The sequence below is a fragment of the Crocuta crocuta genome, unplaced genomic scaffold (assembly GCF_008692635.1).
Source record: "Crocuta crocuta isolate KB4526 unplaced genomic scaffold, BGI_CrCroc_1.0 scaffold469, whole genome shotgun sequence".
NCBI classification, from domain to species: domain Eukaryota; kingdom Metazoa; phylum Chordata; class Mammalia; order Carnivora; family Hyaenidae; genus Crocuta; species Crocuta crocuta.
In genome coordinates this window covers 495,767-515,290 of record NW_027531907.1, presented here as the reverse complement: position 1 = coordinate 515,290, position 19,524 = coordinate 495,767, and the positions used below count along the sequence as shown (strand labels likewise).

The 19,524-nt window shown below is 36.2% G+C and overlaps 1 protein-coding gene across 4 annotated transcripts in view; it reads left to right on the top strand.

Moving 5' to 3' along the window:
• The window catches only part of HERC2 (HECT and RLD domain containing E3 ubiquitin protein ligase 2), a 273,851-nt gene that overhangs the window by 170,347 nt on the left and 83,980 nt on the right, over positions 1-19,524 (top strand). For all 4 annotated transcript variants that reach the window (XM_077774615.1, XM_077774617.1, XM_077774614.1 and 1 more), the window contains 10 exons: positions 2,441-2,708; positions 2,855-2,991; positions 3,475-3,573; positions 5,195-5,363; positions 5,466-5,591; positions 8,597-8,705; positions 8,825-8,964; positions 15,866-16,056; positions 16,958-17,063; positions 17,153-17,244. In XM_077774615.1, the coding sequence (XP_077630741.1) occupies positions 2,441-2,708; positions 2,855-2,991; positions 3,475-3,573; positions 5,195-5,363; positions 5,466-5,591; positions 8,597-8,705; positions 8,825-8,964; positions 15,866-16,056; positions 16,958-17,063; positions 17,153-17,244 (1,437 nt within the window). The remainder of the gene's footprint in view (positions 1-2,440; positions 2,709-2,854; positions 2,992-3,474; positions 3,574-5,194; positions 5,364-5,465; positions 5,592-8,596; positions 8,706-8,824; positions 8,965-15,865; positions 16,057-16,957; positions 17,064-17,152; positions 17,245-19,524) is intronic.

The window sequence follows — 19,524 nt, the reverse complement described above, 5'->3', positions numbered from 1 at the left end:
GGAAACTTGTTAACTATATTTTCCTGTACTGTTCTTTGCTAAGACTACCATTACACATATATGGATTCTTTATGAGTTTCTGTTTGTTTTGTAGGTCTTTCTCTCTTGGTTAATCAGCTTGGCTGATTGTATGGATCTGTTTTCAGGGTCAGGCTGTTCTGCTTTGTTGGGTCTAAATCTGCTGTAAGCCATCTAAGAAAGTCTTAATATGTTCAGATCTCACATTTCCATTTGGTTCTTATTTTATAGCTCTGTAGCTCTCCTGAAAGTTCTTACCTCTTCACTCTCAATTTTTTTTTATTGTATGTGTATTTAAAACATATTCCTGATAGTTATATTAAATTTCTTATTTGCTAGTTTTAACACCTGGGCCAGCTGTCAGTCTGCTACTATTGGCAATTTTTTCTCTTGATTATAATCAGTTATTGGTTCTGCTTCTTCACATATCTGTAGTTAGTATATTCTGGATGTTTTATTTATTTTTTAAATTTTTCTTACTTTTAAAACTTTTTAAATGTTTCTTCATTTTTGAGAGAGAGAGCATGAGCAGGAGAGGGGGAGAGAGGGAAGGAGACACAGAATCAAAGCAGGCTCCAGGCTCTGCGCTGTCTGCACAGAGCCTGATATGGGGCTTGAACTCACGAACCATGAGATCATGACCTGAGCTGAAGTCAGATGCTCAATCGACTGAGCCACCGAGGTGCCTGAATGTTTACTTATTTTTGAGAGAGAGAGTGTGTGCGCACGTGCACATGAGTGAGGGTGGGGCAAAGACAGAGGTGGGACAGAAGATCAAGGTAGGCTCCAGGTTGACAGCAGAGAGCCCAATGTGGGGCTCAAACTCATGAACTGTGAGATCATGACCTCATGACCTTAAGCCAAAGTCGGCATCTTAACCGACTGAGCACCCAGGCACCCTGGATGTTTTAGATATTATATTGTATTGGCTCTGTGTTCTGTCAACATTTTCTGGAGAATGTGGAATTTTATTCTCACAGATGGTTTAGTATCTGGTAATTCTCCCCAGTCCTATGGAGGCTTGATTCTAGACTTTAACTGGTGGTTTACTTTTGTCTTGCGCTTAGTCTTGATTTCTGTATTCTAATTCTGCAGGATTTAGAGTCATTTCTGAGGTTTCAGTGGAAACCTTTACAAACCTTGACCAACTCCATCTAACTTGGTTGGACTGGGACACCAGACTGTCTCCCTAGCATTGGTAGTTCCTTTATGCTGGGTTCTTCAGACTCTCACAAAATCTCAGTTTTGAAATCAGTCAAGAATTTGGGATAGTTTATATGCACATTTTGTGATATTTCCCTCATTTCTGATTGCTTTGGCAGGACTGAATTCCAGCTTCTGACTGCAGTCTAAAAACACTGCCCGGTCAGCTTGCCTGCTGGCTTCCCTTGTGGTCAAGGGTTATACCTGTTCCCAGTTTTGATTGCTTTGGCTCTTCTTCCAGACCTTCAAACTGTTTTTAAAAATATTTTGTCTAGGGTTCACAGTTATTATCAGTAGAGGTGTAGCCTAGTGCTCCCTAACTCCCCATTATCAGAACCAGGACTCTTAAATCAGTCTGGTTCTGAATTGTAAGCTTTTAGGATAAAGACCATTGCTTGTGAGTTATTCACCCTCCACAGCCAAACCCTAGGTTTTTGACACTTCCTGAGCACTAGAAACCTTAATGGAGTCCTCAATTTCTTGTTATTCCTTCCTCAGATGATCAGTTTTTTAAAAAATAGCAAGTCTTAGGCCCTTTGAGAGTAATTGGAGATGATGAGCAGAGTGTCGCAAGTAGTTCAGGGAAAAGGTTGTGTGTACTGGGAGTAGGGAGCCCCAACTATAACCTCAGTAATGCATATATTCATTGATTGTAATTTGTTTCCCAATATTCTTTATTTCCCTTATTTTTTCTTATACCATGTTTAACTCTCAGAGTAGTTCTTTTACCCTTGAATTATTGAGAGTTGATTTGATGGTACATGAGAGAATTCCATGTCCTCTCTGACTTGCTTTTCAGAGGAAAAGAACAAGAGACTGTGGACACTGCCTGGTCATGGGGAGGGGGTGTGAGACTCCTTTTTCATCTATCCTCTCTCACTCTCCATTTAACTTGCTCAGCTCGTTTCCTCTACTCAGAGCAGCAGTGAAGTTTTCTTTAACAGACACTGATAACTGGCTAATTTCCTGGGCTCTGTGTGTGCTACAGCAGGCGTTATTTGACTATCACATCTTTCCTCTGCCTTAAACTATGAAAGTCGTCTTAGTTGTTTGTTGTTAACATATTTTATCCATTCATTTAAAAGTAACATGTGTAAGGTCTGAATTTTCTATACTTCTGTATTACATTTCATAGTAGAAGTTTGTAATTTCCATTTTCTTAGACTGCTTAAGTCTCTTGATTTTTCTAAACCTCCCAGCTCTACTTTCATTTGTCCAGGCTGCAGCACTGGCTGTGTGTCAGTGTTTGGCTGTGGAGTCCACTCACCCATCGAGCCCCGTGTTTGAAGACTGTAGCTCCAGTGAGGCCACAACACCTGTCCCTGTACAGCATGTTCGCCCTGTCAGAGCAAAGAAGCGCAAACAGTCACCTGCTCCTGCTCTGCCTATTGTGGTTCAACTCATGGAAATGGGATTTCCTAGAAGGAACATAGAGTTTGCATTGAAGTCACTTACTGGTGCCTCCGGGAATGCTGCTGGCTTGCCAGGTATTTTGTTTTCCTTGTGGGTGTTTCACTTAATGTGCCCACACATTTGTTTGTGGGTTTATCTTGAGATGCTAATGTCAGAGGCCTATGGACAGGTGGCTGCTATGGATCCTCACTGTGGGTGTGCTCTGTGTGCTTGCTTGTAGGTGTGGAGGCCTTGGTTGGGTGGCTGCTGGACCATGCTGATGTTCAGGTCACAGATCTCTCCGATGCAGACACAGGGTCTGAGGAGTGTTCAGATGAGGAGGTGATGGAGGATATGGACGACGCGGCCTACGCTGTGGTCAGTGCCTCCTGTGTGGTTGCTCCACTGCCTGTGTCTACTGTCCTGTGCTCTGGGTTTCCTGTATGCTGTTCCATGAGGTCTCTGTGCAGTTCTGCCAGAGTTAAGCTGCTAAGTGCTAACTAGGATTTTTGTGCCGTAATTACTTTAGCTGTAAAACAGACCATTGTTCCAACATCTAATGATGTTGGGTAGCCATTAGAAGATACTTTATTTAAAAAGCATGTTTTATATGACATAGTGACTTCTGATTTCAGTAAATTATTTCATGAGATTAATTTGGAAATGTCTCAGAAATTTTCTATACTTTGAGCTTTTGATATTCATTCTGTTTACTATACTTTGTCTTTTAAACGAAGTATTTTATAGTGAAAATACAGTATAATATTTCATACTTTATTTTTTAATATTAAAGATTTTACATACTTTATAAGTAGGTTTATCTGGCTCACAGTTTTTTAAAAATATATTTATCTTTTGCAGTCTACTGGTGCTGTTGTAACAGAGAGCCAGACGTACAAAAAACGAGCTGATTTCTTGAGTAATGATGATTATGCTGTCTATGTGAGAGAAAATATTCAGGTGAGTAAATGTCTTAGGCTGGAGCCTTGCCTAGGTTTTCAGTCAGTAGAGGCCTGGTGAAGGAGGGCACAGAACCCAGCAGGGAGACCACTATGACTGGAGCAGAGGACAGAGGAAGAGAAGTTGAGCATGGGGTGCCAGAGCTAGAGAGCCTGGCACAGTGACCTGTGCTTCTCAATTATTACCATTTTGGACATTTTTTTTTTTAAATCTATTTTTGTTTGTTTTTCTTATATCATTCTTACTCCAATCCTATTTTTAAAATCTAATTAGGCTTTTTCTGTAGTCCCTTATGCATCTTACATTCTTTCTTGTTTTAATTCTTTGTTCTAGTTAGAAGACTTAAGAGAAAATCCCTGAAATCATCTCATTTAATCTATAAATCTGTTATGTATTCCTAATACATAAAGGACTTTGTTTTTGTTTTGTTTTGTTTTCTGTTTGTTTTTTTGGTGAGCTCTACGCCCAGCATAGGGCTTGAATTCACAACCCTGAGATCATGAATTCCAAGAATCCATGCTCTACCAACTGAGCCAGCCAGGTGCCCCAATTAAGGATTTGTTTTAACTAACAACATTATTATTACCTAACATTAGCTAAGAAAATAAATAATAATTCTGTAATATTATCTCATGTCCAGTGCTTGCTCAGATTTTCACAGTTTTCTCAGAAATTGCTTTTTAAAACCGTAACATTTTTGAATTTGGATAACAACAAGGTCATACACCTTACATTTGGGTGATATCTCTCTAAAGTGTCTTTTAACCTAGAACAGTTTTCCCCTCTCTTTTTTTTCCTCCTTTTCATGTCATTTATTTGTGGCTTCTTCCTCCCTCCTCTGCATCTCCTATAAAGTCGGAATAAGGGCTGGGGGGCTGGGGGAGCTGTTGGACTCAGGCAGTGTCTTAGACACGAATGCATCATATGGACCAAAATGCAGTGTTACTGGTTAGGTCTTGTTAGTCTATTCATTCCATCCACTAAGAAGTTCTCTTGTTCATTTTGGCACTTTGATATCCATTTGTGTTACCACCTAGACTCTTCATGAGGGGTTGCACAATAGTGATTTTCTAACTTTGTCATGCCTTCCATATTTATTAGCTGGAGTTTATTCTTTGAAGAATGCTTTTTAAATCAACTGTAGTTATTCTTTTTAATACAGTTCATATAGGAAAGACAGAATAAGTGCTCGCTTTTTGTTTTTGTTTTTTTGTTTTTGTTTTTGCTTATCAATTTTCAGAATGGTAAATTGTTGCCATGGAACTTATTAACACAGGTGACCAAGAACCTTTGCTTATTATCATTGTGATAAATTTATTGACTGATATGGATTTGATGTGTTTAAGTCATTATTCCTATTGATTAAGTTGTTCTTTTGAGTGAACACATTAATCTTTGAGCACTCCCTTGCTTTATGGCATAAGTTGATCCATATTCATCTTGTGTATTTCCTGTCCCAGACCTTGAGTCAGCAAGTTTTCTAAAGATCCCTAGTTCCATTTAGTATAAAATGCTTTTGAGAGTATACTCAGTGCTAGAGGAAATAATTTCTTAGATAATGCTACTTAACAATTGTTCACCTATACACTGGACTGGATTTTTAATTTAATTTTAATCTTAGGTGGGAATGATGGTTAGATGCTGTAGAACATATGAAGAAGTGTGTGAAGGAGACATGGGCAAAGTTATCAAATTGGATAGAGATGGATTACATGACCTCAACGTGCAGTGTGATTGGCAGCAGAAAGGAGGCACTTACTGGGTTAGGTATATTCATGTGGAACTTATAGGTGAGCACATTCTTAATTGAATTGTTTCACTTTTTCTTAATTAGTGACAGAGTTCCCAGGAATGAATACTAATTATAGTTCTCTTATTATTCTAATTTCTAGGCTATCCTCCACCAAGTTCTCCTTCTCACATAAAGATTGGTGATAAAGTTCGTGTCAAAGCCTCAGTCACCACACCAAAATACAAGTGGGGATCTGTGACTCATCAAAGTGTGGGGGTTGTGAAAGGTAATATTATCCAGGCAACAAAATTCCAAATGTTAGCTTTTCATCAGCTAATATGATAAACTCATTTTTTTTTCATTCAAGGGCAAGAAAAACAAGTGTGAAGAAAGCTTATGATATATAGTGTTTTTTTGCTTTTCATTACTCTTTAGACCAGGAATACACCTGTAATTGAAGAGAGTAAGGTTTATTAACTCATTGCCACTTGTGAGGATGCATGCCTCAGAAAATGGGGTGTCTCCATAGGTGGGTGTAGCAAAGGAATAATGGGGTTTGTGTTGCATATTTTGAGAAAGGTTTAAAGGTGTGGGGTAGTTCTAAGAATGGGTGTCTTAATTATTATCTACAAGTCAGAAAGAATGGAGCTAGGATGAAGTTAATGATTGGCAAGGAAGCAGTTGTTCATATTAACCAGGATTGGGGGTTGGGTGAGGGTGTCTGGTTGTGTTTGTGGTTTGGATTAGATTTGAACTTGATTAGACATGATTAAAGAGCAATTTTGGTTTTATCTGGATCTATCACAGTCACAGGGTAATCTTATATGACGTTGGTGTTCTGTAAGCTTGTTCCGTCATTCTGCCAAATGTCCTATATGTGAGTGTCTGGCCAATCCCCTCTTTTGGGGACTGTTTTTCTCTCTCTCTCTCTGCTATCTAAAAATTTAGGACTAAATTTAAGAAATGGAAAAGCGCAAATGATGGGATTTAGGAACTGGAAATACAGAATTCTTTTCAGTTTATGTTTAAATGTGGTATTATTGAGATTTCAAATCAATCAATATACCTTAAAAGGTATACTATGTCCATTTGAACAATTACATGAGAAGTGATTAAAAATGCATGTGGTTTTATTTTATCTTTAAACTCTTTTAATGCCATAGAGTTCCTGTTTTGTTTTGTTTGAACCTTATATAATACTGTCAAATACCTTAGATTAGAAATGGCCATAATGGTGGCTTGTCTAGTGCGTGGGAGTATTAGAATGTCTCGGGTTACATAAGAACAAGTAGCTTATTTAACATTTTAATTTAACATTTTTCTTTACTTAAGAGGTTCTTAAAAGCTTTACAAATCAGAATAGATTTATTAAGTTTTTATTATTGCATTATAGTTGACATAGAATGTTATATTAGTTTCAGGTGTACACCATAGTGATTGAACAATTCATTATATTCTACAATGCTCACTGCAGTGATTGTAGTTACCATCTATCACCATACAATGTTATTACAATGTTATTAACTGTATTCCCTAAATTTCATCTCTGTAACTTTTTTATTTTGTAAGTAGAAGTCTATTCTTCTTTTTTTTTAAATGTTTTATTTATTTCCGAGAGAGAGAAGGAGGCAGCATGAGCAGGGGAGGGTCAGAGAGAGAGGGAGACACAGAATCAGAAGTAGGCTCCAGGCTCTGAGCTAGCTGTCAGCACAGAGCCCGACGTGGGGCTCAAACCTACCAACCGTGAGATCATGACCTGAGCCAAAGTCAGACGCTTAACCGACTGAGGCACCCCGGCACCCCTGTACTTCTTTTTTTTTTTTTTTTTTAATTTTTTTTAATGTTTTTATTTATTTCTAGGAGAGAGAGAGAGAGACAGCGTGAACAGGGGAGGGTCAGAGAGCGAAGGAGTCACAGACTGAAACAGGCTCCAGGCTCTGAGCTGGCAGTTAGCACAGAGCCCGACGCGGGGCTCAAACCCATGAACCGCGAGATCATGACCTAAGCGAAAGTCAGACGCTTAACCGACTAAGCCACCCAGGCGCCCCTGTACTTCTTTTTTAAATTTATTATTTTTTAAAATTTATTATTATGTTTAAAAATTGTACTGAAATCAAGTTTAAAAAATTTTTTTAACATTTATTTATTTTTGAGAGACAGAAATAGGCAGAGCATGAGCAGGGGAGGGGCAGAGAGAGAGGGAGATAGAGAATCTGAAGCAGGCTCCAGGCTCTGAGCTGTTTGTCAGCACAGAGCCCAGCGTGGGGCTGGAACTCACAAACCATGAGATCATGATCTGAGCTGAAGTCGATGCTCAACCGACTGAGCCACCCAGGCATCCCTGAAATCCAAGTTCTAACATATAGTGTAATAATGATTTCAGGAGTAGAATTTAGTGATTCATCACTTACATATAAACCCTAGTGCTCATCGTACAAATGCCCTCCTTAATACCCATCACCCATTTAGTCCGTCCTCTCTAGCAACCCTCAGTTTGTTCTCTGTATTTAAGAATCTCTTATGATTTGCCTCCCTTTCTGTTTTTATCTTATTTTTGCTTCCCTCTCCTTTTGTTCATCTGTTTTGTTTCTTGAATTCCACATGTGAATGAAATCACATGACTATTTGAATGTTTATTTTTGAGAGAGAAACAATGAGAGTGGGGAAGGGGCAGAGGGCAAGACAGAGAGACACACAGAATCAGAAGCAGGCTCCAGGCTCTGCACACAGCCTGATGTGGGGCTCGAACTCACGAACTATGAGATCATGACCTGAGCTGAAGTCATATGCTTAACCGACTAAGCCATCCAAGCGCCCCTCATATGATAAATTTTAAAAATAAGAACTTTGTTCAGAAGTTAATGTTTAGTAGCAGAGTCCTTTCACCAAAGGTCATTTATTGTGAGTTTTATTTCCTAAGATATTAAATGGAGTTTTTGACTTGATGTAATTAAAAACAAAGATACCATATTGTAGAAAATTTCAAACATAAACAAAGTAGGAATATAATGTAATGAGCCTCCATATGCCCATCACCTGGCTTCAACAGTTGTCAGCTCCTGGACAAAGTTGTTTCATCCATGATCCTGCCCTTGATTACTTTAAAGCTAATCCCTTATTGACATCATGTGTTAGTTCATTCATAAGTATCTCTCTAAAAGAGAAGTACTCTTGGTAAAACATAAATAACTACAATATAATTATCACATGACTAGTTAAGTATAGGTTTAATTTTAATTTTAGGTTTTTATTGGTGACTAAGATGTTTCAGCAATTTCTATTGTGTCCTAGCTTTCAGTGCAAATGGAAAAGATGTCATTGTCGACTTCCCTCAGCAGTCTCACTGGACTGGGCTTTTGTCAGAAATGGAGTTGGTGCCTAGTGTTCATCCTGGGGTTACGTGAGTTAATTTTTATATTGCTAGATTTGTTTTGGGGGAATGTTTTTCTTTGTAATTAAATTTAATAAATAACATTATCTTTCTCTTATCAACTCAATGTTTTGTTTTTTTTTAAATAGATGTGATGGCTGTCAGATGTTTCCTATCAATGGATCTAGATTCAAATGCAGAAACTGTGATGACTTTGATTTTTGTGAAACATGTTTTAAGACCAGAAAACACAACACCAGGCATACATTTGGCAGAATAAATGAACCAGGTATGATAGAATGGTTGGGTTTTTTTAAATAAAATATTATTAATAAAATCATTGTGCACACATATGTATTTAGTTTACTCTTTAAAGGTCATGTTTATATGGTGAGGGTGAGCATTGCATAGTGTACACAGTAAAACAGGAAAGGTGGTCTTACATACTTAGTAACTTGTTATCTTTTTTTTCAAGCAGTGAGGCACTGCAAGAATTGAATAACAGGGTTTCTTTGCTTGTATTTCATAAAGAACCCTGAAAAGATCTCAAGAAACTAAGAAGTGTTTTATTCAATGGGGTGTTGAATTGGATAGATGGAGAGTGAGGCTTTTTATTTGTATGTCTAATTTTTTTTATTGTGGCAACATAAAATTTGCCATTTTAATCCCTTTGAAGTGTAACAGTTCAGAGAATGTTGTACAACCATCACCACTATTTATTTCCAAAACTTTTTCACTGCTCCAAACAGAAACTGTACCATTAAGCAATAAACCCCCATTCTACTTTCCCCTAACCCCTGGCCACCTTTGATCTGCTTTCTGTCTCCATGAATTTGATGACACAGCAGGTACCTCATATAAGTGGTACCAAAATTTGTCTTTTTGTGTCTGGCTTATTTTACTTATGTTTCCAGGGTTTATCCATATTGTAGCATGTGTCAAAACTTCACTTCTTTTTATAGCTGAATGACATTTCATTGTATGTATATACTACATGTTGTTTATCCATTCATCAGTTAATGAACATTTGGGTTGTTTCTACCTTTTAGCTATTGTGAATATCAGTGTACAAATCTGTTTTGAGTCCTTGTTTTTAAAACTGGTAGTGGGGAAAAAAATAAAAAATAAAATTGGTAGTGGAATTGCAGGATCATATGGTTGTTCTTTAACTTTTTGAGAAAATACCAAAATTGGCTGCACCATTTTATATTCCCACCAGCAATATATAAGAGTTCTAATTTCTCTATGTCCTTACCAACATTTGTTATTTTTCATTATTACTTTTTTAATTACAGCCATCTGATTTTTATTTATTTGAGTTTCCTTAATGACAAATGACATTGAGCCTATTTTCTTGTCATTTTGGCCATTTGTGTATCTTTTTTGGGAATATGTCTATTTAAGTCCTTTTTAATGCACAATCTTTAACCTTTGTTTTTGAGAGAGAGAGACAGAGTGAGAGTGGGAGATGAAAATAGAGGGAGACAAAGAATCTGAAGCAGGCTCCAGGCTCTGAACTGTCAGAACTTGATATAGGGCTTGAACTCACGAACTGCGAGAGCATGACCTGAGCCGAAGTTGGGCGCTTAACTGACTGAGCCACCCAGGCACCCCTTTTTAAATTTTTTTTAATGTTTATTTATTTTTTTGTCTTTTGCCCGTCTTTAAACTTTTGATGTTGAGTTATAGAAATCCTTTAAATACTCTGCACATCAAACTCTATGAGATAGGTGATTTGCAAATATTTCATCTCCTTTTTTGGGTTGTCTTTTTACTTTGTTGATAGGCTGTATGATGCAAAAGTTTTTAATCTTGGTGAAGTCCATTTTATCTATTATTTCTTTAGTTGCCTGTGCATTTAGTATCATATTTATTTTTGGTGTCAATTTAAGAGACCATTGCTAAATCCAAAGCTATGGGTTAAAATTAATGCCTGTTTTCCTTTCTAAGAGTTTTAGCTCTTAAGCTTAGGTTTTGATTGGGGCGCATGGGTGGCTCAGTCGGTTAAGCATCCGACTTCAGCTCAGGTCATGATCTCACGGATCGTGGGTTTGAGCCCCGCATCCGGCTCTGTGCTGACAGCTAGCTCAGAGCCTGGAGCCTGTTTCAGATTCTGTCTCCCTCTCTCTCTCTGACCTTCCCCTCCTCATGCTGTCTCTCTCTCATAAATAAATAAAACATTGAAAAAATTAAAAAAAAACTTAGGTTTTGATCCATTTTGAGTTAATTTTTGTACATGGTATAGTTTAAGAATTCAGTTTCATTCACGGCACATGTGTGCAGTCCAGTTTCGCAACACTGTTTATTGAAAAGACTGTCCTTTCAACATTGAATCGTCTTGGTACCTGTTTTGAAAATCAGTTGACTGTAGATGTTAGAGTTTATTTTTGGGCTCCCAATTCTGTTCTACTGTGTATTTGCTTATCCTTATGCCAGTAGCAAACCATACATTGTAATGATGGTAACTTCGTAGTAAGTTTTTGAAATTGGGAAGTGTGAATCCTCCAAATATGTTCTTTTTCAAGATTGTTTTGACTATTTGGTATCTTTTGAAATTCAGTGTGAATTAGGGAATGGATATTTTGTTTATATAAGCATTGTTTTTTATAGGAATTACATTGAATTTCCTTATTACTTTGGCAGAATTATCATTTTAATAATATTAAGTCTTCCAATCCATGAACAAGGGATAACTTTTCCATTAATTTATTAGACCTTTTTTTAGCAGTTTTTCTTTCAGTCGTATTTTGTGATTTTTCAGTGTGTAAGTCTTGTGCCTTCTTGACTAAATTTATTCCTAAGTATTTTTATGTCCTATTAAATGGAATTCTTAATTTTCCTTTTGGAATATTTTTTGTTTTGTTATTATATAGAAATACACAATACACTTTCAACACATTTTGTGTGTTGAATTACTATCCAGCAACTTTGCTGAATTTATTTATTGCCTTCTATAGTTTTTTTTTGTTTGTTTGGTGTGGTTTCTTTTGTTTTTTCTTTTTTTTTTTTTTAATTTTTTTTAAGGTTTTTATTTATTTCTAGGAGAGAGAGACAGCGTGAGCAGGGGAGGGTCAATGAGAGAGGGAGTCACAGACTGAAACAGGCTCCAGGCTCTGAGCTGGCAGTCAGCACAGAGCCCGACGCGGGGCTCGAACCCACGAACTGCGAGATCATGACCTGAGCGAAAGTCGGACGCTTAACCAACTAAGCCACCCAGGCGCCCCTTCTTTTGTTTTTTCTACATATAAGATCATAGTATTTATGAGCCAAGATCGTTTTACTTCTTCCTTTCCGATTTGAATACCTTCTGTTTCTTTTTCCTGCTTTGGCTAGTTCTTCCAGTACTAAGTGAATGGAAGTGGCAAAGTTGGGCATCCTTGTCCTACTCCTGACCTTAGAGGGAAAGCTTTCAGTATGTTAACTTTGAGCATAATGTTAGCTTTGGGTTTTTCACAAATAGCCTTATCATGTTGAGGAAATTCCTGTCTAATTCTAATTTGTATTATTCTCTTATTTTTATGTAGAAGGTTTGTAAAATGTAGAGTTATCTCCTTTTCAAGGCTTACTTAGAGTACTTTCTTTTTTTCTTGATCAGCCTGTCATGGGTTTATCAATTTAATTATTCTCTCTCTCTCTCTCTCTCTTTTTAGTTTTTTTCAGAGAGACAAATTTTGGTTTGATTTGTGGTTTCTTATATCTTTATTCTTTCTTTTTCCTATGGAATTTGGATTTAGGTTGATTCCCCCCCCCCCCTTCTTGAGGTTAATGCTTATCTCATTTTCTCACTCTGTCTTTTCTAATATATGAACTTAAAATTTTAAAATTATCTTAAGCTGTACTTAAAATTCCATTAGGATTATATTTTTGTATTCATTGGTTTTTAAATTTCAAAGATATCAACATTTTTACAGGTTTTTGCATTGCATTCAGAGTATGTATCCCGATCTTTTGACATTTTTGAAATTTGCATGTAATCATATGACTTAGTATATTATTGGACTTTATAAATTTAATGTGTGCCTAAAAGAATGTCTCCTACAGTTCTGTGGTAAAGTTAGTGTTTGCTTAGTGTATCTTTTTTTTTTTAACCTTTTACCCTCAGTCCTTCTGTATTCTTATGTTATAAGTTGTAAGTAGTTTTTTAAAATTCCAGTATGATTATTTGGATCTTTTAGGTATTTCCATTAAGGCAGTTACTGACGTATTTTTATTTTAAGTGATCAAATTCTCAGTGGTTTTTTTTTGTCCCTCCTGTTCTCTGTTCCCCTTTCTGCATTCCATCTGTCTTTGGACTGATATGTTTTTTATTATTTAACACTCAAGCTCCCCCTTCCCCCACCCTTAGTAGCTTAGAAGTTACATATATTTTAGTGTATATATGATTGAGTAGTGTATGTGTTATACACATTTTTAGTATAAGTCATTAAGATATGAAAACAATAATCTTTGATTTATCAAAATCTAATATTATTTAGTATTTTTACTCTCTCCTAAGCAATGAAAAGACTTTAGGTCCCTTTAACTTTATTTACTCTTATTTTGATTTAAATTATCACATTTTTGTTGTGTTTTACAGTTTTATATATACACATTTCCAAGCATACAAGGCATATTATTGGTATTGTATTTAGCCAGTATTTATATAGATTTTTTCACATAGTTAACATTTAATTTTTTTTAAGTTTGTTTGAGAACAGGAGAGAGAGCACACATGTGTGCATGTACATGGGAGGGGCAAAAGGAGAGAGAGAATCCCAAGCAATCTCCGTGCTGCCAGCACAGAGCTCAACATGGGGCTCGATCCAACGAACTGTGAGATCATAATCTGAGCAGAGATCAATATCCAGACACCCAACTGACTGAAGCACCTAGGCGCCCCTCTATTCTTCTCTATATGTTGCATTTTTTATCTATTATCATTCTTCTCCTACCTGAAGAGTAGCCCTTAATATTTTCCTTAATGGATCTCTGTGCTAATGGATTACTTTTTTGTGTTTCTGAAAATATCTTTTCTCCTTCATTTTAGAAAAATAATTTTTTAGGAATTTTAAAAATACTATTCCTTTGTGATTTGGTTTATATTATTTCTTTTAAAGCTGGATGGAAGTATAGTTGTTCTATTCAAGCTGATCATCTTTGTATTTCCTTAGTTTGCTTTTTTGTTTTTATCTTGCACAAATTTTATATGTGCATAGAAATGTATTTCTTTTTGTTTATATTCTTTGGGGTTAGGACTCTATTTTTATTTTCTTTTTTTGCCCCCTACCTTTATTTAGCTATAATTGACATATAACTGTGTGTAAGTTTAAAATGTAATGTGTGATGATTTGGAACATGTATATATTGCAAAACGATTACCACAGTGGGGTTAATTGGTTAGTTGATAAATCCATCACTTCACATAATTCCCTTTGTATGTGTTAGGTGGGGAAAAGAACATTTAAGATCTTCTCAGCAGTTTTCAAAGCAGGGCTTTTTAAATCTCTAGCTTGATATCTTTTGTCAGTTCTAAAGGTTTTTTAGTCAGTATTTCTTCAAATATTGTCTGTGGCCTATTTTCTCTTCTGTTTGGGGATTCCTATTTCACCAGTGCCAGAGCTTCTTTATATTCTCTGTCTTTCACCTGCTCTTTTATGTTTTCTAGGCTTTTGCTCCTCAAGTCTTCTTTTTAGATACTGTTCAGTAATTTTGTTTTCATCTGAGTCTAATGTGCTAGTAAACCTGCTCATTGAGTTCTTAATTTTAATTGCTACATTTAACACTTTTTTAAAATGTTTATTTGAGAGAGAGAGTGCACGCTAGTGGCGGAGGGCCAGAAAGAGGGAGACAGAAGATTCCAAGCAGGCTCCATGCTGTCAGTGCAGAGCCCAGTGTGGGGCCCGAACTCAAAAACTCCATGGGATCATGACCTAAGCCAGAATCAAGAGTTGGCTGTTTACTGACTAAGCCACCTGGGTGCCCCTAACAATTTTAATTTTTGTTTTTTAATATAGTTTTCAGTGCTCTGCTGAAATATTCAGTTTCTTATCTTTTCAAACATAAATAAGTATGGTTGTTTTTAAAACCTGTGTCTTATAACTCCAATATCTGGAGACTCTGTGGGTCTCTTTCTAATGTTTGTTATTTCTTGTAGGATTTTTTTTGTGTGTTTTTTTTGTTTTGTTTTGTTTTGTTTTGTTTTTTTAGCATGTCTTAGTCTAGTCTCCTCATATGCAGTTATGGATTGGACGATTATATTTAAAAAATTATTTCTTGAATCAGTTTGAGTCCCAAGATATTATCATTCTCCAGAGACTAAGGGGAAAGAGGGTTGGTCTTCCAGGTAATTGGGGTAAGTAACTCTGAGCTCACCTCAGGCCATTTTCAGTGGCTGAGATGATTTCATGCTAAGCTATAATAAAACAAACAGCATTGTACAGAGTTCCTCTTGGGACTTTTCCTGTTGGGATTCCAACCCAAAGTGTGGGTTTTTCTGTGGATCTTCTCTCCTGGTGGGCCCTGGACTTCAGTTTTTGGTCCCCAACCCCCCTTCCCAGCCCAAGGCTGTCAAAAGTAGTGTGTTTTCTTGTAGTATTTCTTTACTGAGAGCTACAGTCAGGAAAAGTAGTTTCTGATCCATGTTGTTGCTCATCTGGACATCTCTTTTCATCTCAGTTTTCCTTAGATTCTGGTCCCATAATTCTTTACCATTTTGTTATTTCTGATACTTTTAAGATTTTTTTATCTTTAAATGTTTTGTCTGCCTTTTCTAGTTGTCCCCAATGCAGGGCTAGATAAATTTCCAGATTTGCCATTTATGGAAGTAGAGACTCTTTACAGATTTGTTTTTGCTTTGCATTTGTAACAGCATTTTAAATAAGCATGTTTTTTATTAGAACTGTTACTGAACTTCCTCCCTCCCCCAGCTTCTGTGTGTTCTTTCATCTTTTCCAGATGGAAAACCACATCACTGTGTGGTTACTTTAGAGTCAGGTAGAATAAATCATAGCATTGTATAAAATTCATTTAATAAATCGGTATAAAATACACTGACTAAGCTTTGGAAGCTGTTTTAGGTATTCAGTCCTTTTAAGTTGAAAACTTACTATTTTCTTGAAGTAAGAAGCTTATCACTGTGTAGTATTCTTTATTTCTTCGTTGTGAAGGTTCTTCCATACACATCTTAACACTGTTTAACCACTATTAAATAGGACAGTCTGCAATATTTTGTGGCCGTTCTGGAAAACAGCTGAAGCGTTGCCATAGCAGTCAGCCAGGAATGCTGCTGGACAGCTGGTCCCGGATGGTAAAGAGCCTAAACGTGTCATCCTCTGTGAACCAGGCTTCTCGTCTTATTGATGGCAGTGAGCCCTGCTGGCAGTCATCTGGCTCACAAGGAAAGGTAGTGTGCCATGGAGGCACTTCCAAAAATCCTTTTATTTAGATGGCTTCACCATTTTAAACTTCAAAATGAACTTAGAAAAACCTGCTAAGTTATACTGTTATGATACCTGTCAGTTACTGATTTTATATTTTAGTTCATATTATTTTTAAAGCTACTGAGTAATATACCATCAGATAATTATTGTCACAGGTTTTTTTTCTTTTACCATTTTTTATTTGATTTTGAGAGACAGAGACCAACGTGAGCAGGGAGGACCAGAGAGAGGGAGACACAGAATTTGAAACAGGCTCCAGGCTTGGAGCTGTCGGCACAGACCCCATTATGGGGCCCAAATCCACAAACTATGAGATCATGATTTTAGCCGAAGTTGGGTGCTCAGCCAACTGAGCCACCCAGGCACCCCTGTTGTCAGAGATTTTTAGCAATACATGTGACATATCTAACTGACCAATTGATAGACGGAGTAATTGCTGTTGTTTTTGTTAACTCTCCCACATAAAATGTATGAGTTCAGATTCTGCTTCTGTTGAGCACTTTTTCTAATATATATCTGAACAAATGTATGTTGCTCTTTGGAATGTTATCATAATGCTGCTCAAGGGTGGGTGCACATCTTCTGAACTCGCGGTCAGTCTTGTAGAAGAGAAGCTTTTTTTCCCCATCTTGACTCTAGTATTTTCTATAGTCCCCTCCTTGATGGATCTAAACACGTGGTTTCTGGAGTTCAGAGTGAGACTTTCTTCTAATGAACAATTAAGTAGTAGAGGAGAATACTTCTCTCTCTCAGGCCATATCATATATTTAAAATATCTCATGTAGATTTAGTCTTCAGTGATACTATTTTAATAGCTAAAATATGGCTGAATTTTACTAATTGAGAGTACCTTTTGTTTTAAAGCATTGGATTCGTTTGGAGATTTTCCCAGATGTTCTTGTTCATAGATTAAAAATGATAGTTGATCCTGCTGACAGTAGCTACATGCCTTCCCTGGTTGTGGTGTCAGGTAATTGAATTAGTTTACTCAAAGAATATCTTCTCTCAAATGATAAAAACTCCTTTGTCTGATTCCTTTATCCTCTTTTTTCCCCCCAGGTGGAAATTCCCTAAATAACCTGATTGAACTAAAAACAATCAACATTAATCCCACTGACACCACAGTGTCCCTTCTGAATGACTGCACAGAGGTATGATAGTATTCTTTTTTAATGGTTTGCAAAGGCCTGTGGAGGTGACTTTTTCGATTATCTCTATACTAACATTGAGCCTGCTTTCCCCCCTTAAATAGGTAATTGTATTTTAAGATTTGACAGGCACATAATTGGAATTTGCTGCTTATCAGATCAGCTTGAAAAGGAAACAAAATAAATTTCATTCTCCCTATGTGAAGTAAGAAGTGAGGGTAAAGCTCCTAGCAAAAGTTGTTAAAAGCATGTCATACTGGTTTTTGTATCCAACACAGGATTGTTTTAACTAAGTATCTATTAAGATGTGTTGGTCTTTTATAACTACATATGTGCCACCTAAATTGCTTTTTTGTTTTCATACCTCTTGGCATCAAGTATGGAACATGTCCTGAAGTGCTGAGCTATTTATTTGATTGGTTATAAAGTAATTTTTTAAATGAATACAAGCTTATTATAAATCTTGAAAATGCTGTCAAGGGTCTTTTACATAGTACCTCTATTACAGAGCAGTGAGACTGTCTCATATCTTCCAGTAAATCTTTCCACACAGGTGTCAATAGTATTTTAATAAATTAAATATATTTAATAAGAAAGTTTTTAATACCACCTATATATTATTGTTTCATGAGGACTTAATTGGTACAATGATAGTAGAAAAAGATATCAAATAATTGACTTTTATTCATCTAAAATTTATTATAAGTGAGTTTATTTTTAAAAATGTTTTTTAATGTTTATTTATTTTTGAGAGCAAGAGAGAGACAGAGAGCAAACAGGGGAGGGGCAGAGAGGGAGACACAGAATCTGAAGCAGGCTCTAGGCTCCAATCTGCAGCACAGAGCCCAACATGGGGCTTGAACTCACAAACCGTGAGATCATGACCTGAGCCGAAGTTGGATACTTAACCCACTGAGCCATCCAGGTGCCCCATAAGTGAGTTTATTTTTTAAATTCTTAAATTCAGTTCACCATTTATTATTACTATTATTTCCACTGGTCTACCCACATAAGGGCAGACATGTTAAAGGTGGTCCTAGTGTGTTATTTAAAAGAAGCTGATACATAGCCATCAAGTTAATTTGTTCATGGGTGAAAGGTTGGTAACTAGTATCCAGTCTGTGGGAATGTATCAGCTCCATTTCCTAGGTCTAAAAGTTGATGATCTGGCCTTTATTTTCAAATTTCAATAAATAGAATTATGGGAAACTGTTCATTCTTGAATGTCATTGAAGTATTTTGTGATATACCAATTAATTCGTTGATAATTAGTATGAGTCATGAATAAACTAATAAATTATTTAAAGGAAAGATAATACTGAGTTTTTCTGAAAAAAGATAATATTGAGTTTTAGTGCATTTTATTGTTAACTCATTGCTAGGTAACTGAAAGCAGCTTGTCTAATATCTTAATTATACTCCTGTATATTGTTGTACTTTAAATCAATTAGAATTGATTAAATCAATAACAGATTATTATTCATAAAAGGTGTATTAATTGTAATACAATAAACTTTGTATTTGGAACAACTTATTTCATAATATTTGTTAAGTATAGAGTACAGTACATGATATATGTAAGAAATATGAAGCATTGTAATTGGAAAACTCATGACCCACTCTATATCCCTCCAGGCAGCTTTAGAACTAGAATATTATCATTCCTGAGAAGCCATTGGACATTCTAGCATTGCTTTTCCTATAAAAATGTCTTCTTGTGGTAAATTTCTAACATAACCAAANTTTATTCTTCCTATCCATGAGCATGAAATGTTCTTCCATTTCTTTGTGTCTTTTCTTCAATTTCCTTCATAAGTTTTCTATAGTTTTCATCATACAGATCTCTGTATCCTTGATTAGGTTTATTCCAAGGTATTTTATTGTTTTTTTGTGCAATTGTAAATGGGGNTAGGGTGTTTTTTAACCTCCATGTTTTTGGAGGTTTTCCAGACCTCTTCTTGTAATTGACATCAAGTTTCAAAGCATTGTGATCTGACAGTGTGCATGGTATAATCTCAATTCTTTTATAATAATTGAGGGCTGCTTTATGTCCCAGTATGTGATCTGTCTTGGAGAACGTGCCATGCTCACTTGAGAAGAAAATAAATTCCCTGGCCTCAGTATGTAAAGTTCTAAATATTATCCGTCAGATCANTAGATTTTGGATTGTTGTGTTTTCATTTTCATTTGTTTCCATAATTTTTTAATTTCATCTCTGATTGCCTTATTGGCCCATTCATTCTTTAGTAGGGTGTTTTTTTTTGTTTTTTGGGTTTTTTTTTT